This window comes from Arvicanthis niloticus, chromosome 8, assembly GCF_011762505.2.
Source record: "Arvicanthis niloticus isolate mArvNil1 chromosome 8, mArvNil1.pat.X, whole genome shotgun sequence".
Classification (NCBI taxonomy): domain Eukaryota; kingdom Metazoa; phylum Chordata; class Mammalia; order Rodentia; family Muridae; genus Arvicanthis; species Arvicanthis niloticus.
This window is the reverse complement of record NC_047665.1, coordinates 8,650,900-8,668,572: the sequence shown is the minus strand read 5'-3', so window position 1 is coordinate 8,668,572 and position 17,673 is coordinate 8,650,900. Positions and strand designations below refer to the sequence as shown.

Sequence of the window (17,673 nt, the reverse complement as noted above, 5' to 3'; positions counted from 1 at the left end):
CCCTGCATCCCTTCCCCTTCCTTTTGGGCATTCTGTGGCCTAAATTATCACTTTGAGGTAGAGCTGGAATCTGACCAAGCTGACCTTGTTCTGCGCTCCTCCTCACTGCACAGAGAGTCAGTGGAGGTAGAGCCACTATGCCCAAACTGTGAAGTACTGATCAGTTAACCTTGGTCAAACTGAGGCAGGAATGAGCAGAAGTGCCTGGCTTCCTTGCTAGAGAAAGGTTAGGTCAATGTTTCCCTGAAGATGCTGATTGGATCTGCGGTTCCAGGGACCCTGAGTAATCAGAGGGCAGCTGGGGAGCCCTGAAGCTCTGTTGACAGAGAACCTCAAGGTGACCCCAGGGCCCAGACTCTCAACCCTGTCCCTAGCCCATCACCACAGCTCTTGTGGCTCCCTTTCCTGCTTCCCTGGCCTGCTTTGTTCCCCCTGAGCTAAAGGAATCCATCCTCTTCCTTCTCTTCAGAGCCGTGCCCTCTCTAGTGTGGCAGTTCTCGACCTGTGGGGTGCCTAAGGGTTCCCCTTTCTCAGGGATCACCTAAGGCCACCAGAAAACACAGGTCTTCCCAGTAGGATTCATAACAGTGGTAAAATTATAGTTATGAAGTAGCAATGAAAATAATGTTATGGTTGGAGTTGCGACAGCAGGAGGAACTGTATTACAGGCTTGTAGCGTTAGGCTGGGACTCACTCCTCCAGCGGAACCTGCATTTGTCATAACGCCCAGTTGCCATTTCTACTCGCTAAGAGATTACATCATTTGCAGCTGTCTCCCTGCCAGACTGTGAACATCCTGAGGGGCAGTGGCTGTGTGTGTGTGTGTGTGTGTGTGTGTGTGTGTTTGCTTAGGACTGTACCCCAGCATCTAACTCAGAACTTAGGTCTGTTGGGGCTGGGGTGTGGCTCCTGTGAACTCTTTCCCATAGGACTTACTGTATGACATGTACTTCCAGAGCCCAACTGTCTCTCTTCCTCCTTCCCAATGCCTCCGGGAGGCTTCCGGTTCTCTATTTCTCCTGAGCCCATCTTAGTTCATCTCTCCCCTGGGCCTCTCCTCAGCATCTCAGCTGCTGCCTCTGCTTCCAGATGCCCTTCTGACGTATCCCATATCAACATGTTAAGAAGGATTCTAAACTTCAGAGCCATCTCTTCTTGGTCTGGCCAGCGACTCCATAATCTCTCAATCTCACATCGTAATCCATCATCAAGCCCTGCAGATCCTCCACGGTTCAAATGTGCAGCCTCACTGGGCTTCTCCCCTCGGCTCCCCCTCTGTTGAACCATACCCCTCAAGACACACACAGCTGCACAGACATCCAGATGCATGGCAAGGTCACCAGATGTCCAGGTCGCTCTCTGAGGAGTCCTGTCCATTCACAAGCAAAGAAATGGTCAGGAGACACAGAATCACCTTCAAGTCCCTAAGAACAAGGTACCAGAGGGGTGTTAGGGTCTCTGTCCAGGGCAGGGATGAGCCTGTGCCCTGTGGGTTGTGATTTGTGCTGGTGCAGTGAGAGAGGACAGCCTGGACATAGGCTCCCCCCGCAGAGTTGAAGATTAGCAATTAACTGGAAGGAATCTTGGGGATAAAGTTAATTTAATGGGAATAAGAGGAAAGGCAGCTAAAGTTCTTCCAGTTCATCAAGGACTTTGCCCTTGACCCGAGTGTATAAAGCGGAGGGTCTTAGTTCTTCTTTAGATTTGCCCAAGCAGCCGAGCTGGAGCTGAGCCATAGTCAAGGTGAGTCCAGGGCCCCTGTGTCTCAACCCTATCCCTACCCTAGAGATAGAGCTGTCACCCCAGCTCTTTCTGGGTTTCCTTTTCCTGGCCCCCATGACATCCCAACCCCAGCCCAGCCTGCTTTACTCCCCCTGAGCTAAAATAATCCCTGTTCTTCCTTTTCTTAAGAGCTCCTGCCCTGCCCTGCCCTGCCCTGCCCTGCCCTGCCCTGCCCTGCCCTGCCCTGCCTTGGGACACTCTAGGCATAGTGGTACCTGTACTAGTCACAACGCCTGGTTGCCATTTCTATTCGCTGAGACATTACATCATTCACAGCTGTCTCCTCACTAGATTTGAGAGCACTGGCTGCATGTGGTTTTAGTTACTACTGTACACCAGCATCTAGCTCAGAACTTAGCAAACACTACACATTCAAGAGACACTTGTTGGGATTGGAGATATGCCTCAATGCTGGAGTGTTTGCCGCCTGTGCTGAGGTTCTAGGTTCCGTTTCCAGCAAAACAAAACAGCCACGAAACCTTACTGGATGGATGGATGGCTGCTTAGATCTGTGACAAGCACCTGAGTGTCCATCTCTAGATGTGTCTGAAGATGAACAGAATCACAGACCCTAGCCGGGCAGTGGTGGCGCACGCCTTTAATCCCAGCACTTGGGAGGCAGAGGCAGGCGGATTTCTGAGTTCGAGGCCAGCCTGGTCTACAGAGTGAGTTCCAGGACAGCCAGGGCTACACAGAGAAACCCTGTCTCGAAAAACAAAAAACAAAAAACAAAACAAAAAAAAAAGAATCACAGACCCTAAGTTGGATGTCATCTATGTGGGTATGAATGTCCCAGACACAGCAACTGTCAGATTTGTCCCAACCTTTTGATACATAGGACTCATTGCGGGTGCCCAACATGATGTCCTACAGCGAGAGATTGGGGGGACCAGCTGTCTCTCCACTTCCAGTCCGTGGGAGACACATGGTGCATGGGGCAGCATTTGCTTATGTCCCCAGCCCACAAGGTAAGAATTACTCCCACACTCTGAGATATGCTTGCCCACAGTTGTCTACCTGCTGTCCATCTACCTGTTTCTGGGCTGTTGAGGCCTCTGGGAACTCCTGATCAGTGTTCCTCCTCAGTCCTGCACAGGATTCCTGGGACATCCACCTATGCCATCTCCAGTCTGAGCCCAGTAACCCTCACAGAGCACGGCTGTCCCTATGGGGAAGTCCTGGAATGTCATGACCCACTACCTGCCAAGCTGGCCCAGGAAGAGGAGCAAAAGCCAGGTGGGCCAAGTTGGGGGGGCAGTGGGGGTATGAGTAGTCGCTTGCTCTAGTGTTCTGTCCAGTGTATTCATGTCTGCCCCACCTCCAGAGCCCAGGCTATCCCAGAAGCTTGCCCAGGTTGGCACGAAGCTCCTGAAGGTGCCGCTGATGCTGGGTTTCCTTTACCTCTTTGTCTGCTCTCTGGACGTGCTCAGCTCTGCTTTCCAGCTGGCTGGAGGTAGGGTCCCGGTGGAGGAGGTCAGGGGAAAGGTTCAGAAGGGATCTCAGTTGATGCTGGCTTGTGTTCTGCAGGAAAGGTGGCTGGGGACATCTTCAAGGACAATGCCATCCTGTCCAACCCAGTGGCAGGGCTGGTGGTGGGAATCCTGGTGACGGTTCTGGTGCAGAGTTCCAGCACCTCCACATCCATCATTGTCAGCATGGTCTCCTCTGGCTGTGAGTTGGCCCAACATGGCCGGGGATAGAGCCCAGGGGCCTGGTCCTTCACAACCGGGGCAGGTGATCAAGGCGGGCGCGTGGAATTGCTGAGGAGGCTGAGGGAAAGGGCGGGGCTTCAGCATCTCTTACACTGTCTTCTAAAGCAGAGCCAACAGCTGAATCAGGAAGGAGTTCCAGGAGCTGAGGGGTGGAAGGCCACCTCCGTTCAGTCACACAGTTGCTCAGGAAAGCCAGAGAAAACCAGTCAGTAAAAACCATCCCATGCACACAATCTATTGCAAAGAATTGACTTACAGGGCTACAGAGATGCTCTCAGTGGTCAAGAACACAGGCTGCTCTTCCAGAGGACGCAGGTTCAATTCCCAGCATTCTTGTGGTAGCTTATAACTGCCTGTAACTTCAGTTTCAGAGGATCCGACACCTTCACTCAAACATACATGCAGGCACATGAAATAAAAATAGATAAATCATTTTAAAAAAAAAAAAGAATTGACTTTCAAGATTGTGTGGCTGGGTGCTCAAGACTGACATCTCCAGTGTGAGCTATTCGGAAGGGCAGAGTGTGTAGGCGGAAGCCGATCCTGTGCGCTACAGGTGAAATGTCTCCCTCCTGGAAGCTTCAGTTTCACACTTGAGACTCTCTCATGCCATTGGCCGAGGCCCTTCAAGACCATGAATAATCTCCTTTACCTGGGGAGTCTCGGTGGGTCAGAGTGTTTGCTACACAATGTAAAGGCCCAGGTTCGAATTTCCAGTGCTCACACAAGAGGCTGGGCATGGCTGCATACACACCAGTGCTGGGGGCAGCGGTGGAATTTCTGGAGCTCCATGGCTACCACCTAGCTCCAGGTTATGCAAGAGATGCTGTCACGTGGGAATAAATCAGAGAGTACTAGAGCTGAACACCTGAATTCTTCTGGCCTCCACCTTTGCATACGCACCACACACACACGCACATGCACAGATATGCACAAATATACACATATGTACACATACACACACATATACATGTAGACACACAAGAATAATCTACTTAAAGTCAACTGGGTGCTACAGGCTAGCCAAGTTGACACATAAAACCAACGATCACACCTGTGGTAAGGCACATCTGCACAAGCTCAACATGTGGACTGCACAAGGTATAAGTTCCCATAACGTAGTTGTATGCACATGTCTATCCTCAGTAGTGTGGGGACACGCCCTGTACAGAGGGTTCGAATCTTGTCTCGTGTGGACTCACACATGAGTAAATACACAGCACGCTTACACATGGACCTGTGAAGCTCAGCCTAAGTCAAGAGTATACTGGAAAAGCCTGAGGCTGGAGCAAGTCAGGGATCTATGACTCCTTTGGAGTTATTGTAGGACAGCGCCTGCAGCCACAGCCCAGGCTTGTGAGCGGTTCCTCTTTCACCAGTGTTGGAGGTGAGCTCCGCCATTCCGATCATCATGGGCTCCAACATCGGAACCTCTGTCACCAACACCATTGTGGCCCTGATGCAGGCAGGGGACAGGACTGACTTCAGGCGGTGAGCTGGGGAAGGAAGGTGGGGGCTCATACTTGTTGGGGGAGAAGGCAGAACAGAGTGCAGGGACCCCTCAGCTTGGGCACCCTTTGGGTCCAGCTGTCCTGCAATGTGACGTCCTTGCTCAGGGCTTTTGCAGGGGCAACTGTGCATGACTGTTTTAACTGGCTGTCTGTCCTGGTCCTGCTGCCCCTGGAGGCTGCCACTGGTTACCTGCACCACGTCACCGGGCTCGTGGTTGCCTCCTTCAACATCCGTGGTGGCCGTGATGCCCCTGACCTTCTCAAGGTTATCACAGAACCCTTCACAAGGCTCATCATCCAGGTGAGGGTGGAATGAGCCATGGGATAGACAGATGGACAGATGTGGGATAGCGAGTGGACCTACCTTCACCTCCCTCCCTCCTTCCCTCTTTCTCTCTCTGTCTCTCTCTCTCTCCCTCCCTCTCGTGTCATCTTGCTCACAGCTGGACAAGTCTGTGATCACCAGCATTGCTGTGGGGGATGAGTCCCTGAGGAATCACAGTCTTATTCGAACTTGGTGTCACCCAGAGGCCACAGAGGTGAGTTCCAGAGCCAGGTAAGATGCTGCCCTGTTTGTCTCAGAGACCTCGGAGATCACTTGTCTAGGAAGCAGCAGATGTGTGCAACTGTTCTGCATCAGTATAGCATGAAAAACACTGGTAATCCCTCCTAGCACACACTGCTGTAGGCTAACACCATCTCTACATTAGCATTGCATGTAATTGATCTGGCCCAGTGGTTTTCAAAGAGCTGTGGTTCCCCAGATTAACAGCATCGATAGATACCACCTAGGAACCTATTGGAGATGTAAACTAGATACAGTAGAAGAAAACCCACTGCGTAGTAAGTACACGTCCTTCCTAGAACAATTGAATCAGGAAAAAACACTGGGAATGAACCCAGTTGCCTTGTCTCCAACTTGCCCTTTAACTGCTCTGTGCTCAAGTCTGGAAACCATGGATCAAGCCCAACCCTTTGGTTTCACAGACAGAGACACAGGCTCAAGGAGGCTAACTTGCCTGGGACGACCCTGTTGCAGGGACACTTGGGGGTAGTCACTGGGCTCTGCCATGCTTGGAGTTTGATGTGTAAGCATGGTGGGGAGGAGGAGGAAGAGACTCTGGAAGGACACTGAGAAGCTTGGACCCCAGGATTCCAGCTAAGGAGCAAGACAGTGGCTGCCACAACACTCACTGGCTTTCGGGTGGCCCTCTGAGAGACGCAGCAGTCACCGGAGCTGGCAGGGAGCACTTTCACCGGGAGCCACAGAGTTCATTGTTTCTGCTGCTCAGAATGAGGAACTGTTGGGATTGGTTGGGCATTCACGGATCAGCCATTATGCCTATGGTAGCAGGCATAATAGCAAGCGATTAGGCACAAGGAGGCAGGCAATTATCACACTTTCTTACTCAGCCATAAAAGGGAAAACGCTTCACCAAACCACAGTCTTCCAAATTTGCTTCTCCTTAATTATTACATACAAGAAATAGCTCCGTTTAGAAAAGCTACACGGAAACCCAAAGCGCACAGCAGAGGCCCAGGCCCATCCTCCGCCTCCCCTCCTCCTGCTGTGGACATGCTCTCTCCTTTATGCCAGCACTCATGGAAAACACTCCATCAGCTCACCCTGGGTGTTCCTTTGCATCCCGAGTGGCACACGGCATCAATACCACCCTTCTGAGAGTTCAAGGCAGCTTGACAACAAAAGGCCCACGTGGACAGCTTTGACGGTGGCTCTGTGATCTTCCTAACACGTCAGCCACCTTCTCATGAGCTCTCTGGTACTCTCAGGCAAGCTCTGTGAGTCACTGCAGCCTCAGACAGCACAGTCTGGATACAGGAAGAGAAATCATGTACTGATCTAAAAAAAAAAAAAAAAAAGCCTCAGAGAGATTTTTGGCCTGACGTCTGCCTTGGGCAAGCCTCTACCTGTGCCCTGAATCTCCTCACCCACTGTCATTATGAAGCAAGACTGGCCAAGTGTGCCATTTTACTGAACCTCAGTGTTGTCAAGTAACTGCCTGAGTCCCTCTGGAGGCTCTTTTCTGTCCCAGCCATCACTCAGCAGAGCACCGGTTCAGGTCCCCCGCACTAGCAGGAAACCGTTGTCTGTAACAGCAGGTTGCATTTCTTGGCTTGGAGTATAGGCTGGACCTGAGGACCCTGCTCTCTGCCTCCTCTGGACCTGTCCCCTACAGGGATGTGACTCACATAACCCCATCACACGGGAGCCTTCTCAATGGAAAAGGGAAAAACAGGCCTTTTGAGTATTTGAGACTTGTGGATGATCGATCGGTGACCTGGCATTGACCATGGAATCCCTTAGGAGAGTCAGTGAGAGCTGACAACTGTACCTGCCTGATTTAAGCATCACGTCGGAGGACTGTTACCTGAGGACAGCTGTTTTTACATCTCCACTCTGCAGATAGGAAACAGCCTCTCTCAGAGGGGCCAGTGGCTCCCTGTAGTATTGGTTCCTATAATGGATCCTGATGGAAAACTCACTCTTCGTGCGGCTGCTTCTCCCAGATGCCACTCTAAGGTACCAACATCTCTCCATTTCTCTATCTGCCTACGTTGCCCCAGACCACTCCACCCCCTCGGGACTGGTGGACTGAAGATGCTCTAACAAGTTCTCCTCTCAGCCACCAGATGGCGCTGCTGGCCCAGAGTGCTCCGCGCCTTCCAGAAGAACAAAAGGCCCCGCAGCTACCATACCCTCAGAGGGGAAGCTATTGTGCAAGCCCACATCCTCTGTGGTTCTCTCCTGAGGAAGGACTCTTGAAGTATGGGAGTCCTTTGTGAACTTAATCACCTCCTTCAGTTCCCAGAAGTGTCTCCATCTAGGGCGTCCCTGTAGGTTCTTAAATACCAGCTCTCTCTTCCAAGATGCTTCCAAGAAGCCCGTGGGGAAAAGCATCAGGGACTCCGTCATGGAGAACACGGAAGCCAGAGAGGTTAGGTGAACGGCTGGCTCCATTTCACACTGCTGAGAATGGCTCAGGCACAGTGTGAGCGCAGGACTATGGAACACTCTAGTTCTGCTTTTCATTTCCACCCGGCTTCCTTTCTATCCCCTTCTCTACCCCAGACAGGAAGGACACATCTTGGGAACGGGACCAGATCTGGGCTTCCCAGATCTATGCCGGAGTTCCTACCTTCTCTACCCTGTAAGATCTTCTTAGAGGGTTCTCTCTCCCTTCAATTCTGTCCTAGCCTGGCATTGCACCGGATCCTCCCTTATCATGCCTGCTATTTCTCTGTTCCCCTCTTGCATTTTAGGGTCTCTGACTCTCTTTCTGGGTTCAGTTAAGGCCACACAACCCCAGGAAGAAAAGTCAAGTTTCCAGAATCCCATAGGAGGGTGGGGAATGAAGTCATTGTTGTGTGAGGTCTGGATTCAAGGGTCAATCCCAAGCACCAAAACTACAAACAAACACCACACTGGGTATCTCAGCCCTAAGCCTAGCTCTGCCCCTGACTCAGTCAACCCTATGTCAAGCTCCTCACCTGTCACTAGTCTCTATACGGCCCACAAAATCCCCTCCCCAGGAGATCCCAGGATGCAACTCAGAGAAAGCCAGGGAGGTGCACATGCATCTTAGGAAGTCATCTGCTTCCTAGGGCTTTGTGCTGGGGACCTCCAGGAAGGTCTACCTAGTCCCGTCCCAAAAGGGCCAGGATCTACCGGTGTCTCTGCAGAAGCCTCTGGTCAGGACCTAGGAGGTCAAAGGGAAATGTCTGTACCTTATCTGGAGGCTCAGTTTACTCGGAGCCTGTGGTAAGCCAGACCCCACAGTGAGGAGCGTATGTACCCTTTCTCCTATGACTTTTATATCCTTTTTATCACAATTTATTTTTTCGAAAAGATTTGTTTGTTTTATGTGCTTTGGTGTTTTGCTTGCAGGTATGTCTATGTGAGGGCACCAGGTCCCCTGGAACTGGAGTTACAGACACTTGTGAGCTGCCATGTAGATGCTGGGAATTGAACCTGGGTCTTCTGGAAGAGTACCCTGTGCTCTTAACTTTTGAGCCCTTATGATCCAGATTTAAATAGGCTCAGAGAGATGGTGTGGCTAGCCCAAGAAAGTTGGTTTAAAAAGCAGATTTGAACTCAGCAAACACTTGGCTCTCCCCTTGACTAAATCCCAGCCTGGTTCTCCCTGACTAAACTCCAGTCTCTCCTGAGCAGGTCAGGAGAATCCCTCACCTTAACAACGTTGTTGTTTTGTTTTGTTTTTGAGTCAAGATCTCACTGTAGTCCAGGCTGGCTTTAAACTCATGGCAATCCTCCTGCCTCAACTCTCCAAGTGCCTATCTAGATTTCTGTCCTAGAAGATGATTTTTATCCTAGTTTCTTGCCTAGAGTTCAGGCCTCTGGGCTTGGTGGTGGCCCAAGGCTTAGCTATAGTGAACTGGGAGTAACAGCTGACCACCTTGTCTTGCTCAAGGGAGAACATCGCACAAACACACACTGTGATGTAAGAACCTGTCAACATTACACTGGGAGGGGTGTTTTGTTTTTTGTTTTGTTTTACTTTTTTGATGTTGGGAATGGAACCAAGACCTTGTCTGTATAGACAAAGGCCGGACCTCTGGCCCAAGCCCCAACCGATTGTACATCCTTTAAATGACACAAAGCTTGGAACAGAACCTAAAGAAGCCATAGGCATCATGGTGCCAGCTTCTTCCTGAACCCTACCCTTAGCTTCTCCACAACCTCGCCCATTTTGTTTCCTCCTGTCACAGCTCCACCGTTCCTGGTATCAGTGGGAAAAGTACAGAATCCTGGTTTCATTTTCAACAACTCCTTAATCCAGTGAAACTACAGATTAGTACTTTACAGACCGAAATGACACTTCTGCTGGCCTGGGGACTCCGTTTCCTGGAACTTCAGAGTGTGTCTCCATAGGTGTAGTGATATAGGCTTGTGGCTCCTAAATACTTGGGGACTGAGGCAGGAGGATGGCAAATCCAGGGCCAATCTGGACAATTTAGCTCAGTCCAGAGCATTGAGGGGAAAGGCACCTGAGGAGCTACAGCCTGCATAGGGATTGAACCTAAGACTCCAGAGTTGCGCCTTCTCTTCTAGAGCCAGGCAGCTGGGCCACACTGGGCTGTAACTCTGGATGGTACAGTGGCCTGGAGCTAAATAGCTGCCATCTCGACCTTCTCAGGCAGCTTGCCCCACAATTTACGTCCCTTGCCTGATTTCTTGTCCCCTCTATCTAGAGACTCTCTCTCACTTCACTCACAGTAGGTCCAAAAGAAAGAATGGGTTGGGGCTAGACCCTCTGCCCTCACCCACCTTTCTTCCACTTGGATCCCACCGGGGGAAGGAGAGCCTGGTGGGATAGAGATAAGGCTAACTGAGCCTTAGGGGGGTCATGGGGCAGGAACTGAGGAAGAAGACATCAGGATAGAATGGTGAGAACAGTTAGGGATGGGGGCTTTCAGAAAACGGGATGTAGATGCCACTGAGAGATAGGGGGACCAAGACAAGAAGCTACTAATATGGTGTTTGGGGTCCCCACTGGTCCCGGGGGTAGACAGATCAGGGCAGTGACAGTGTAGAATATGTGTGAGGCCATATTCCTGAGTGATAAGTATTTCGACCTCATCTCTTCTATAGAGGAGGTAGGCTCAGAGCGAGCAGGCAACAGGTCGGTGATCACAGAGCCAGAAATGCGTTCTAGTTCCCCCATTTCTCCGGAACCTCCCTCTTAGCTCCGTCCCCAAGCTGTGTTTTTTCTAGATTCTCTCTAGATTCTCTAAGTCACCTTCCTCTGAATTTAGGCTTCCGCTTCTATGTCCAGGGTAGAGGACGTCGGCAGCCTTGCAAACACCACCATGGAGAAATGTAAGTACCTCTAACACGGGAGCCAGCCCACGGGATAGCCCTGCACTGCCCTGCCCTGGCTGGTCACTGCTCTGTCCAGCCGCAGGAAAGGCAGCTGACCTCTGGACTTATGGTAGACCTTGGTGCAGAAGCTGAAGGAGCTTGATTGTGGGGGGTCTTAGGCTCACAGCCTGTGGGTTGACAAAGATGGGAAGCAGGGTGTAGGGGTAAACACTGCTGATACTGCCCTTTCAGGCAACCATATCTTCGTGGATACGGGGCTATCCGACCTGGCTGTGGGGCTCATTCTGCTGGCGGGCTCCCTGGTGGTTCTCTGCACTTGTCTCATCCTCCTTGTCAAGATGCTCAACTCCCTGCTCAAGGGCCAAGTGGCCAATGTCATCCAGAAGGTCATAAACACAGGTGAGTTGGAAGAAGGCTGCAGGCCTAGACAGGGCCCCAGATGAGCTCTTTCCGGTGTTGTTAAATGCACCGTTATCATCTGTGAGCCTCAGTTTCCCCCTAAGAATCAAGAATAGGTGGGACTAGGTCATCCTGGAGGCTGACATCCAGAACACTGGGGCGTCTCTGACTTTTGCGTTCTCTAGCAGACAGGCATCCTTAGAAGCCATTGTTTTGCTTTGGTTTGGTTTGGTTTTTCGAGACTTAGTTTCTCTGTGGAGCCCTAGCTGTCCTGGAACTTGCTTTGTAGACCAGGCTGGCCTTGAATCTCACAGAGAGCTGCCTGCCTCTGCCCCTGACTCCCCCATCCCCACTGAGTGCCGGGACTAAAGGTGTGCACCACCATGCCCATTTCCTCGGTTTTGTTTTTACTTGTTCTGGACTTTTCAAGACGTGGCTTCATGTAGCCCATAATGCCCTAGACCTTGCTCGGCAGCCTAGACTGGCCAAGAACTTCTGATGTTCTTGCTTTGACTTCCCCAGTCCTGGGATCAGAGCTATGCATGACCGTGTCTACCTAGAAACCTCTGTTTAATAGACAGATGGACATTAAGCCCCTACTGTGTGCCACGGGACACAGGAGTGAGGCAAACAGAGAAGGATCCTCGGTCCCAGGATCTCAGAACTGTGATTTTCCGCAACTAGGCTGTGCTGGGCTGTGTCCTAATGATAGCAGTGGCACAAAGCTGTTACCGTCCCTAAAGGTCCCTCACGCCACCTGGGTGGGCCCGTCATTTCAGAGACCAACTGGACCTTTTTCTACCTGGGCCTTCCTCAGGGAGCCCCTGACTTTACTCTCAGGAGATGAGGAAGGAAGGAGTGGGGAGTGGGGAGTGGGGAGCAGTGAAGTGTGTGGCAAGGGGCCAGGATGAATGGCAACAAAACACAGTGCAGAAGAGGCCGTTTCCAAGGTGATTAGAGGTCTGTCTAAGCAAGCAAAGACCTGCATAAGGAGTCTGGTGTGAAGGGTCTGGATGTGGGGACATGTGGTACCTACACTCCCAGCACTCCAGAAGTATGGGCAGGAGGATTTTGAGGCTAGCTCAAGCTTTATGGAACAAACAAACAAAAAGAATAAGCTTTTTGTTTGTTTGCTTGCTTGCTTGTTTCAAGACAGATACTTTGTGTAGCCCTGGCTGTCCTGGAGCTCTGTAGACCAGGCTGGCCTCGAACTCACTGAGATCTGCCTGTCTGTGCCTCCCGAGTACTGGGATTAAATGCGTGCACCACCACTATCCTTGGCTCTATGGGGGGGGGGGGGCGGGGGTGACTATATATTCTTAGCTAGCCTGGAACTCGATATGTAGACCAGGCTGGCCTTCAGAAATTCTGCCTCCAGAGTGCTGGGATTAAAGCCATGCACCAACAAGCTCTGCCAAAATAAACAGAGAAGGGCCAGAAGTCTGTGCCTGCTGTGCCACCCTTAGAACCTGCATTGGAGTTCCATAATCACATAAAAACCTAGGGGGTGTGGTGCATTCCTGTACTACCAATGCTATGAAGCAGAGACAGGAGGATCCCTGGTCTGGCTGGCCAGCCAGTTGAGCCACTTGATGAGATCTAGGTTCTGTGAGAGACCTTGTCTCAAAGATAAGACAGCTGGGTGGTGGTGGCACATGCCTTTGATTCCAGCACTCAGGAGGCAGAGGCAGGTGGATCTTTATGCCTGTGAGTCAAGCACACTGAGTTCTACTGAGTTCCAGGACTGCCAAAGCTACACACAGAAAACCCTGTCTTACCTGCTCCCCTCCCCCCCAAAAAAACAACAGAAGACACAGAGAGATAAATAAAAACATACAAGATTTCCCTTTGGCTTACACACACAGATAAATAAAATACATGTGGCTGAGAGCCAGATGTGATGACTCACAGCTGTAATCTCTGCACTCGGAAGGCTGAGGCAGGAGGATTAAGGACAGTTTGAGGCCAACCTGGACTATAGAGTGGAGTCAGTGGCAATCGTAGCAGGTTTGGGACAGAGAAGGAGCTGGCAGCAACTTGGGAGGGACAGGCTAAGGCTAGAACCAATGTGCACAGATAGAGCCAGGTTTAGGGGCCTCTACCTAGTGTATTTGCAGGATTTGGGGCAGGGGGATGACATTAACTAATTCTTATTTTAAACTACATTTTGGGCTTTTGAGTTACTGCCCTGACACTAGGGAATCACACATGGCGAATGTGGAAGTAAGGGATGTCCAGGAGGAAGGTCAGGATGGGCTTTCGAGCAAGGTGGTGAGCCCTGGGGTGATTACAGTTGACATTCTGTCTCTGGGGGACCCTGATCTGCAGATTCAGCCAGCCATGAGTCAAAAATATTTCAGAAAAAAAAAATAGGGGCTGGTGAGATGGCTCAGTGGTTAAGAGCACTGACTGCTCTTCCAGAGGTCATGAGTTCAAATCCCAGCAACCACATGGTGGCTCACAACCATCCATAATGAGATCTGATGCCCTCATATGGGTGTCTGAAGACAGCTACAGTGTACTTACACAAAATAAATAAATAAATTCTTTAAAAAAAAATAATTGTAACTGTCTTGAAGCAGAATTTTGTAATTTTTTTCTTTTTTTTTTAAAAAGATTTATTTATTTATTTTATTTATGTGAGTAAACTGTAGCTGTCTTCAGACACATCAGAAGACGGCATCAGATCCCATTACAGATGGTTGTGAGCCACCATGTGGTTGCTGGGAATTGAACTCAGGACCCCTGGAAGAGTGGTCAGTGCTCTTAACCTCTGAGCCAACTCTCCAGCCCTGTAATTTTTTTCTTAAACATTACAGAATAACAAATATTTACACCATTGCAATGTCTTTGTTTGCTTGTTTAGTTTTTGGGTCTTTTGTTCTGTTTGTTTGTTTGTTTTGATAGAGGGTCTCTCAATCAGTCATGGCTGGCATGGAACTCACTAGGTAGACCACGCTGGCTTCAAATTCATAGCAATCCACCTGCCTCTGCCTGAGTGCTGGAATTCAAGATTTGCACCATCACATACACACTTTCTTCTGTGTGTTTGGGTGTGTGCACATGTGAACACCGTGGCACATGTGAAGGTCAGGTGACAACTTGCATGGGTTGGTCCTTTCCTACCACCGTGTAGATCTAAGGATTGCTCGTGTCATCGAGCTTATGAGCAGGAACTTTGCCCCACTGAGGATGTCACCCGTCACAGATCTTCACTGAATTAGATATAAATCATTCAGACGAGACTTAAAGCACACTGCAGCCTGTGTGTGTGCACTGCAGTGCCCTAGACATGTGCTTCACTGTTATAGAAACATGCTTAGATTTTGATGTCCATGGGCATCCTTGACCTAATCTCCAACGGGTTTAGATGCTGAGCAGAAAGCACAGTTAGGGCAAAGGCACAGGAGAGTGTAATAGCCCCAGTAAGAAAGCGCTCTGGTCACAAGAGCAAGCAGGGCAAAGGAAGATGCTATAGGGAGCAGAGGACCAGCTAGATTCTCACGGGGAAGCTACAACTTCAGTCCCTCCTTCATAAAGCAAGTGCTTGCCCTCCCAGGGCTTCTCCCTGACCTAGCTTACTGGGGATTTGCTTTCCTTTCAGACTTCCCGGCCCCCTTCACTTGGGTCACAGGCTACTTTGCCATGGTCGTGGGTGCCAGCATGACCTTTGTTGTCCAGAGCAGTTCTGTGTTCACCTCAGCCATCACCCCGCTCATTGGTGAGTGCCCATGACCAGCCATGGGCAGTAGTGGGGTGGGATGGGTGGGTGCTCAAGGAAGTAGAGTAAGAAGAACGACATTCTCTCCTGCCCACCAGGCCTGGGTGTGATCAGCATTGAGCGGGCTTACCCTCTCACCCTGGGCTCCAACATTGGTACCACCACTACAGCCATCCTGGCAGCACTGGCCAGCCCCAGGGAGAAGCTATCCAGCTCCTTTCAGGTACATGGGGAGAACTGGTGGTCTGTGGGGAGTAGAGGGCTGGGATGGAGAGGATGGAGGATTTAACAATGTATAATTAACATCAGTTGCCTGCTAAGGTTACCCACTCCACTCCCTGGGAACCAGGATGGACAAAGTAGACTTTGGTGCATCACTGCTACATTGTATCAGTCAACAGCAGCAAGTCAGGGTCACACCCTGGCAGTGTGCTGTCACAGACCTAGACTGAGGGATCAAGGTTGCATAGAACTGGGAATAGTAAGCAGATGGCAAAGAGGGGAAATGGTTTAGGAGCAAAACAGCGACAAGAGGCTGACCAATTAAAGGGCCAGAATGGGCAAGCAAAAAAAAAAAAAAGAAAGAATAAAAAAAAAAAAATAATCGTTAGTGACTGCTAAAGGCAGGCATGGTTGGACACGTCTATAATCCCAACACTTGGGAGGAGAATGGCCAAAGTCCAAGGTCAGCCTGGTCTACACAGCAAGATCCTGTGTCAGAAAGACATCTTAGTTGATGGGTTGTAGTTGAGGAATCGATGAGAGCAGCTAAAAGGACACGCGTGGACAGTTTGTGGCAGTGGTCATTCACCAAGTAATTCAGCAACACAGTATTTTAATAACCAGTCTGGAGTCATCTGGAGCCTCATCAGCCTGAAGAGGTTGTCTCCTCCTACCCAGATCATGTGGGGCCTCTACTATCTAGCCCTGGGCTCACATGGCAGTGCCTGATGACTTCTGGCTTCTTGCCAGGCAGTGGTGGCGCACACCTTTAATCCCAGCACTTGGGAGGCAGAGGCAGGCGGATTTCTGAGTTCGAGGCCAGCCTGGTCTACAGAGTGAGTTCCAGGACAGCCAGGGCTACACAGAGAAACCCTGTCTCGAAAAACAAAAACAAAAACAAACAAACAAAAAACCCAAAACAGATTTCTGGCTTCTCTTCTGCAGATTGCCCTCTGCCACTTCTTCTTCAACATCTCAGGCATCCTACTGTGGTATCCGCTGCCCTGCACACGCCTGCCTATCCGCATGGCCAAGGCACTGGGCAAACGCACCGCCAAGTACCGCTGGTTTGCTGTTCTCTACCTCCTTGTGTGCTTCCTGCTCTTGCCCTCACTCGTGTTTGGCATTTCCATGGCTGGCTGGCAGGCTATGGTCGGTGTGGGCACACCCTTTGGGGCCCTGCTGGCCTTTGTGGTGCTTGTTAATGTCCTGCAGAGTCGAAGTCCCGGGCACCTCCCCAAGTGGCTGCAGACATGGGACTTCCTACCCCGCTGGATGCATTCATTGCAGCCCCTGGATGGCCTTATCACAAGAGCCACCTTGTGCTATGCCAGGCCAGAGCCTCGTTCACCCCAACTTCCCCCTAGAGTCTTCCTGGAGGAGCTTCCCCCTGCCACACCCTCCCCCCGCCTGGCACTGCCTGCTCACCACAATGCCACCCGTCTCTAGGCTGCAGGCCCAGACAACTGCCTGGAACACGGAATGGTATTTTTATGGAGCCCACAGTAGAAATGCCAAGCATGCGTGTGTGCATGTGTGTAGATGCATGTCACTTGAGGTACATGATTTTGGGCCACCTTTCGGTCCATATTCAGGGCCACAGTAGCGTGGACTTTTGTAATTAAGAGGCAGTGTGCACAAATACATGCTAGGTGCTCAGCTTGTGTGACCATCAGTACAGGTAGATGTGAGTACATTGTGTGGGTATGGGGGTGCAGATGTCTGGGGAGTCACCAAACTTTCTGGAGTCAGCTACACCCTCTCACCTTCTCACAACCCCTGTACCAACCCGAGGGACAGAAGTACAGCTGGCCTCCTGTATACATGGACCTTGCCTCTGCCAATTCTGCCAACTGTGTATAGAAAAAAGTTTAAAAGTTGCATCTATCCTGATCATAAATGGGCTTCTAAATATCATATTCCTTACCCCCATGGCACAGTAATTATTCACATGGCTTTTACAATATTGAGAACCTGAGTCACCTGGAGATCACACACCAGGGGATTCAGGTGTGTGTGTGTGTGGATTCTTTGCAAACATTGTTCTTTTATACAAGAGACTTGGGCATCTGAGGATTTGAGTATCCACAGGTATCGTGGAACCAAATCTCCAAACATAGAGGGCCATTCGCCTCTAGCCTGAATCTCACAGACCTTGGTGGTATGTGCTGAGGAAGGAGATGCTGGAAGAGACTCTGTTCACTGTTAAGCCTACTTGTGTGGAAAATTCTGTGAGAAAGATTGCTGAATCCTGAGGTAGAGTTTGAGAACTTGCCATCCCAGTATTCCTTCTCAGGTGTGGGGTCCCTAGAGCCCCGGGAAGGTGCCAGGACCAAAGGCCTCTATGAGGCATCCACCACAGGAGGGGGGAACAAGAGACAGGAGGCCTGGAAGATCACCAGGATTACTTTGTTCTGCAAGAATCTCCCCATGAGCTAGTTTCCTTGTTCGCAACTCCTCACA

General features: G+C 50.6%; 1 protein-coding gene across 1 annotated transcript; it reads left to right on the top strand.

The window, feature by feature from the left end:
• The first annotated feature begins 1,642 nt into the window (after positions 1–1,642).
• Slc34a1 (solute carrier family 34 member 1) lies at positions 1,643–17,671 on the top strand. Its single transcript, XM_034510429.2, has 13 exons — positions 1,643–1,743; positions 2,621–2,750; positions 2,869–3,018; positions 3,107–3,235; positions 3,310–3,453; positions 4,874–4,985; positions 5,111–5,306; positions 5,449–5,544; positions 10,802–10,865; positions 11,100–11,267; positions 14,872–14,988; positions 15,087–15,211; positions 16,156–17,671. Exons 2-13 carry the CDS (start codon positions 2,642–2,644, stop codon positions 16,657–16,659), a joined length of 1,914 nt encoding a protein of 637 aa, XP_034366320.1. The 5' UTR covers positions 1,643–1,743; positions 2,621–2,641; the 3' UTR covers positions 16,660–17,671.
• Positions 17,672–17,673: the final 2 nt, after the last annotated feature.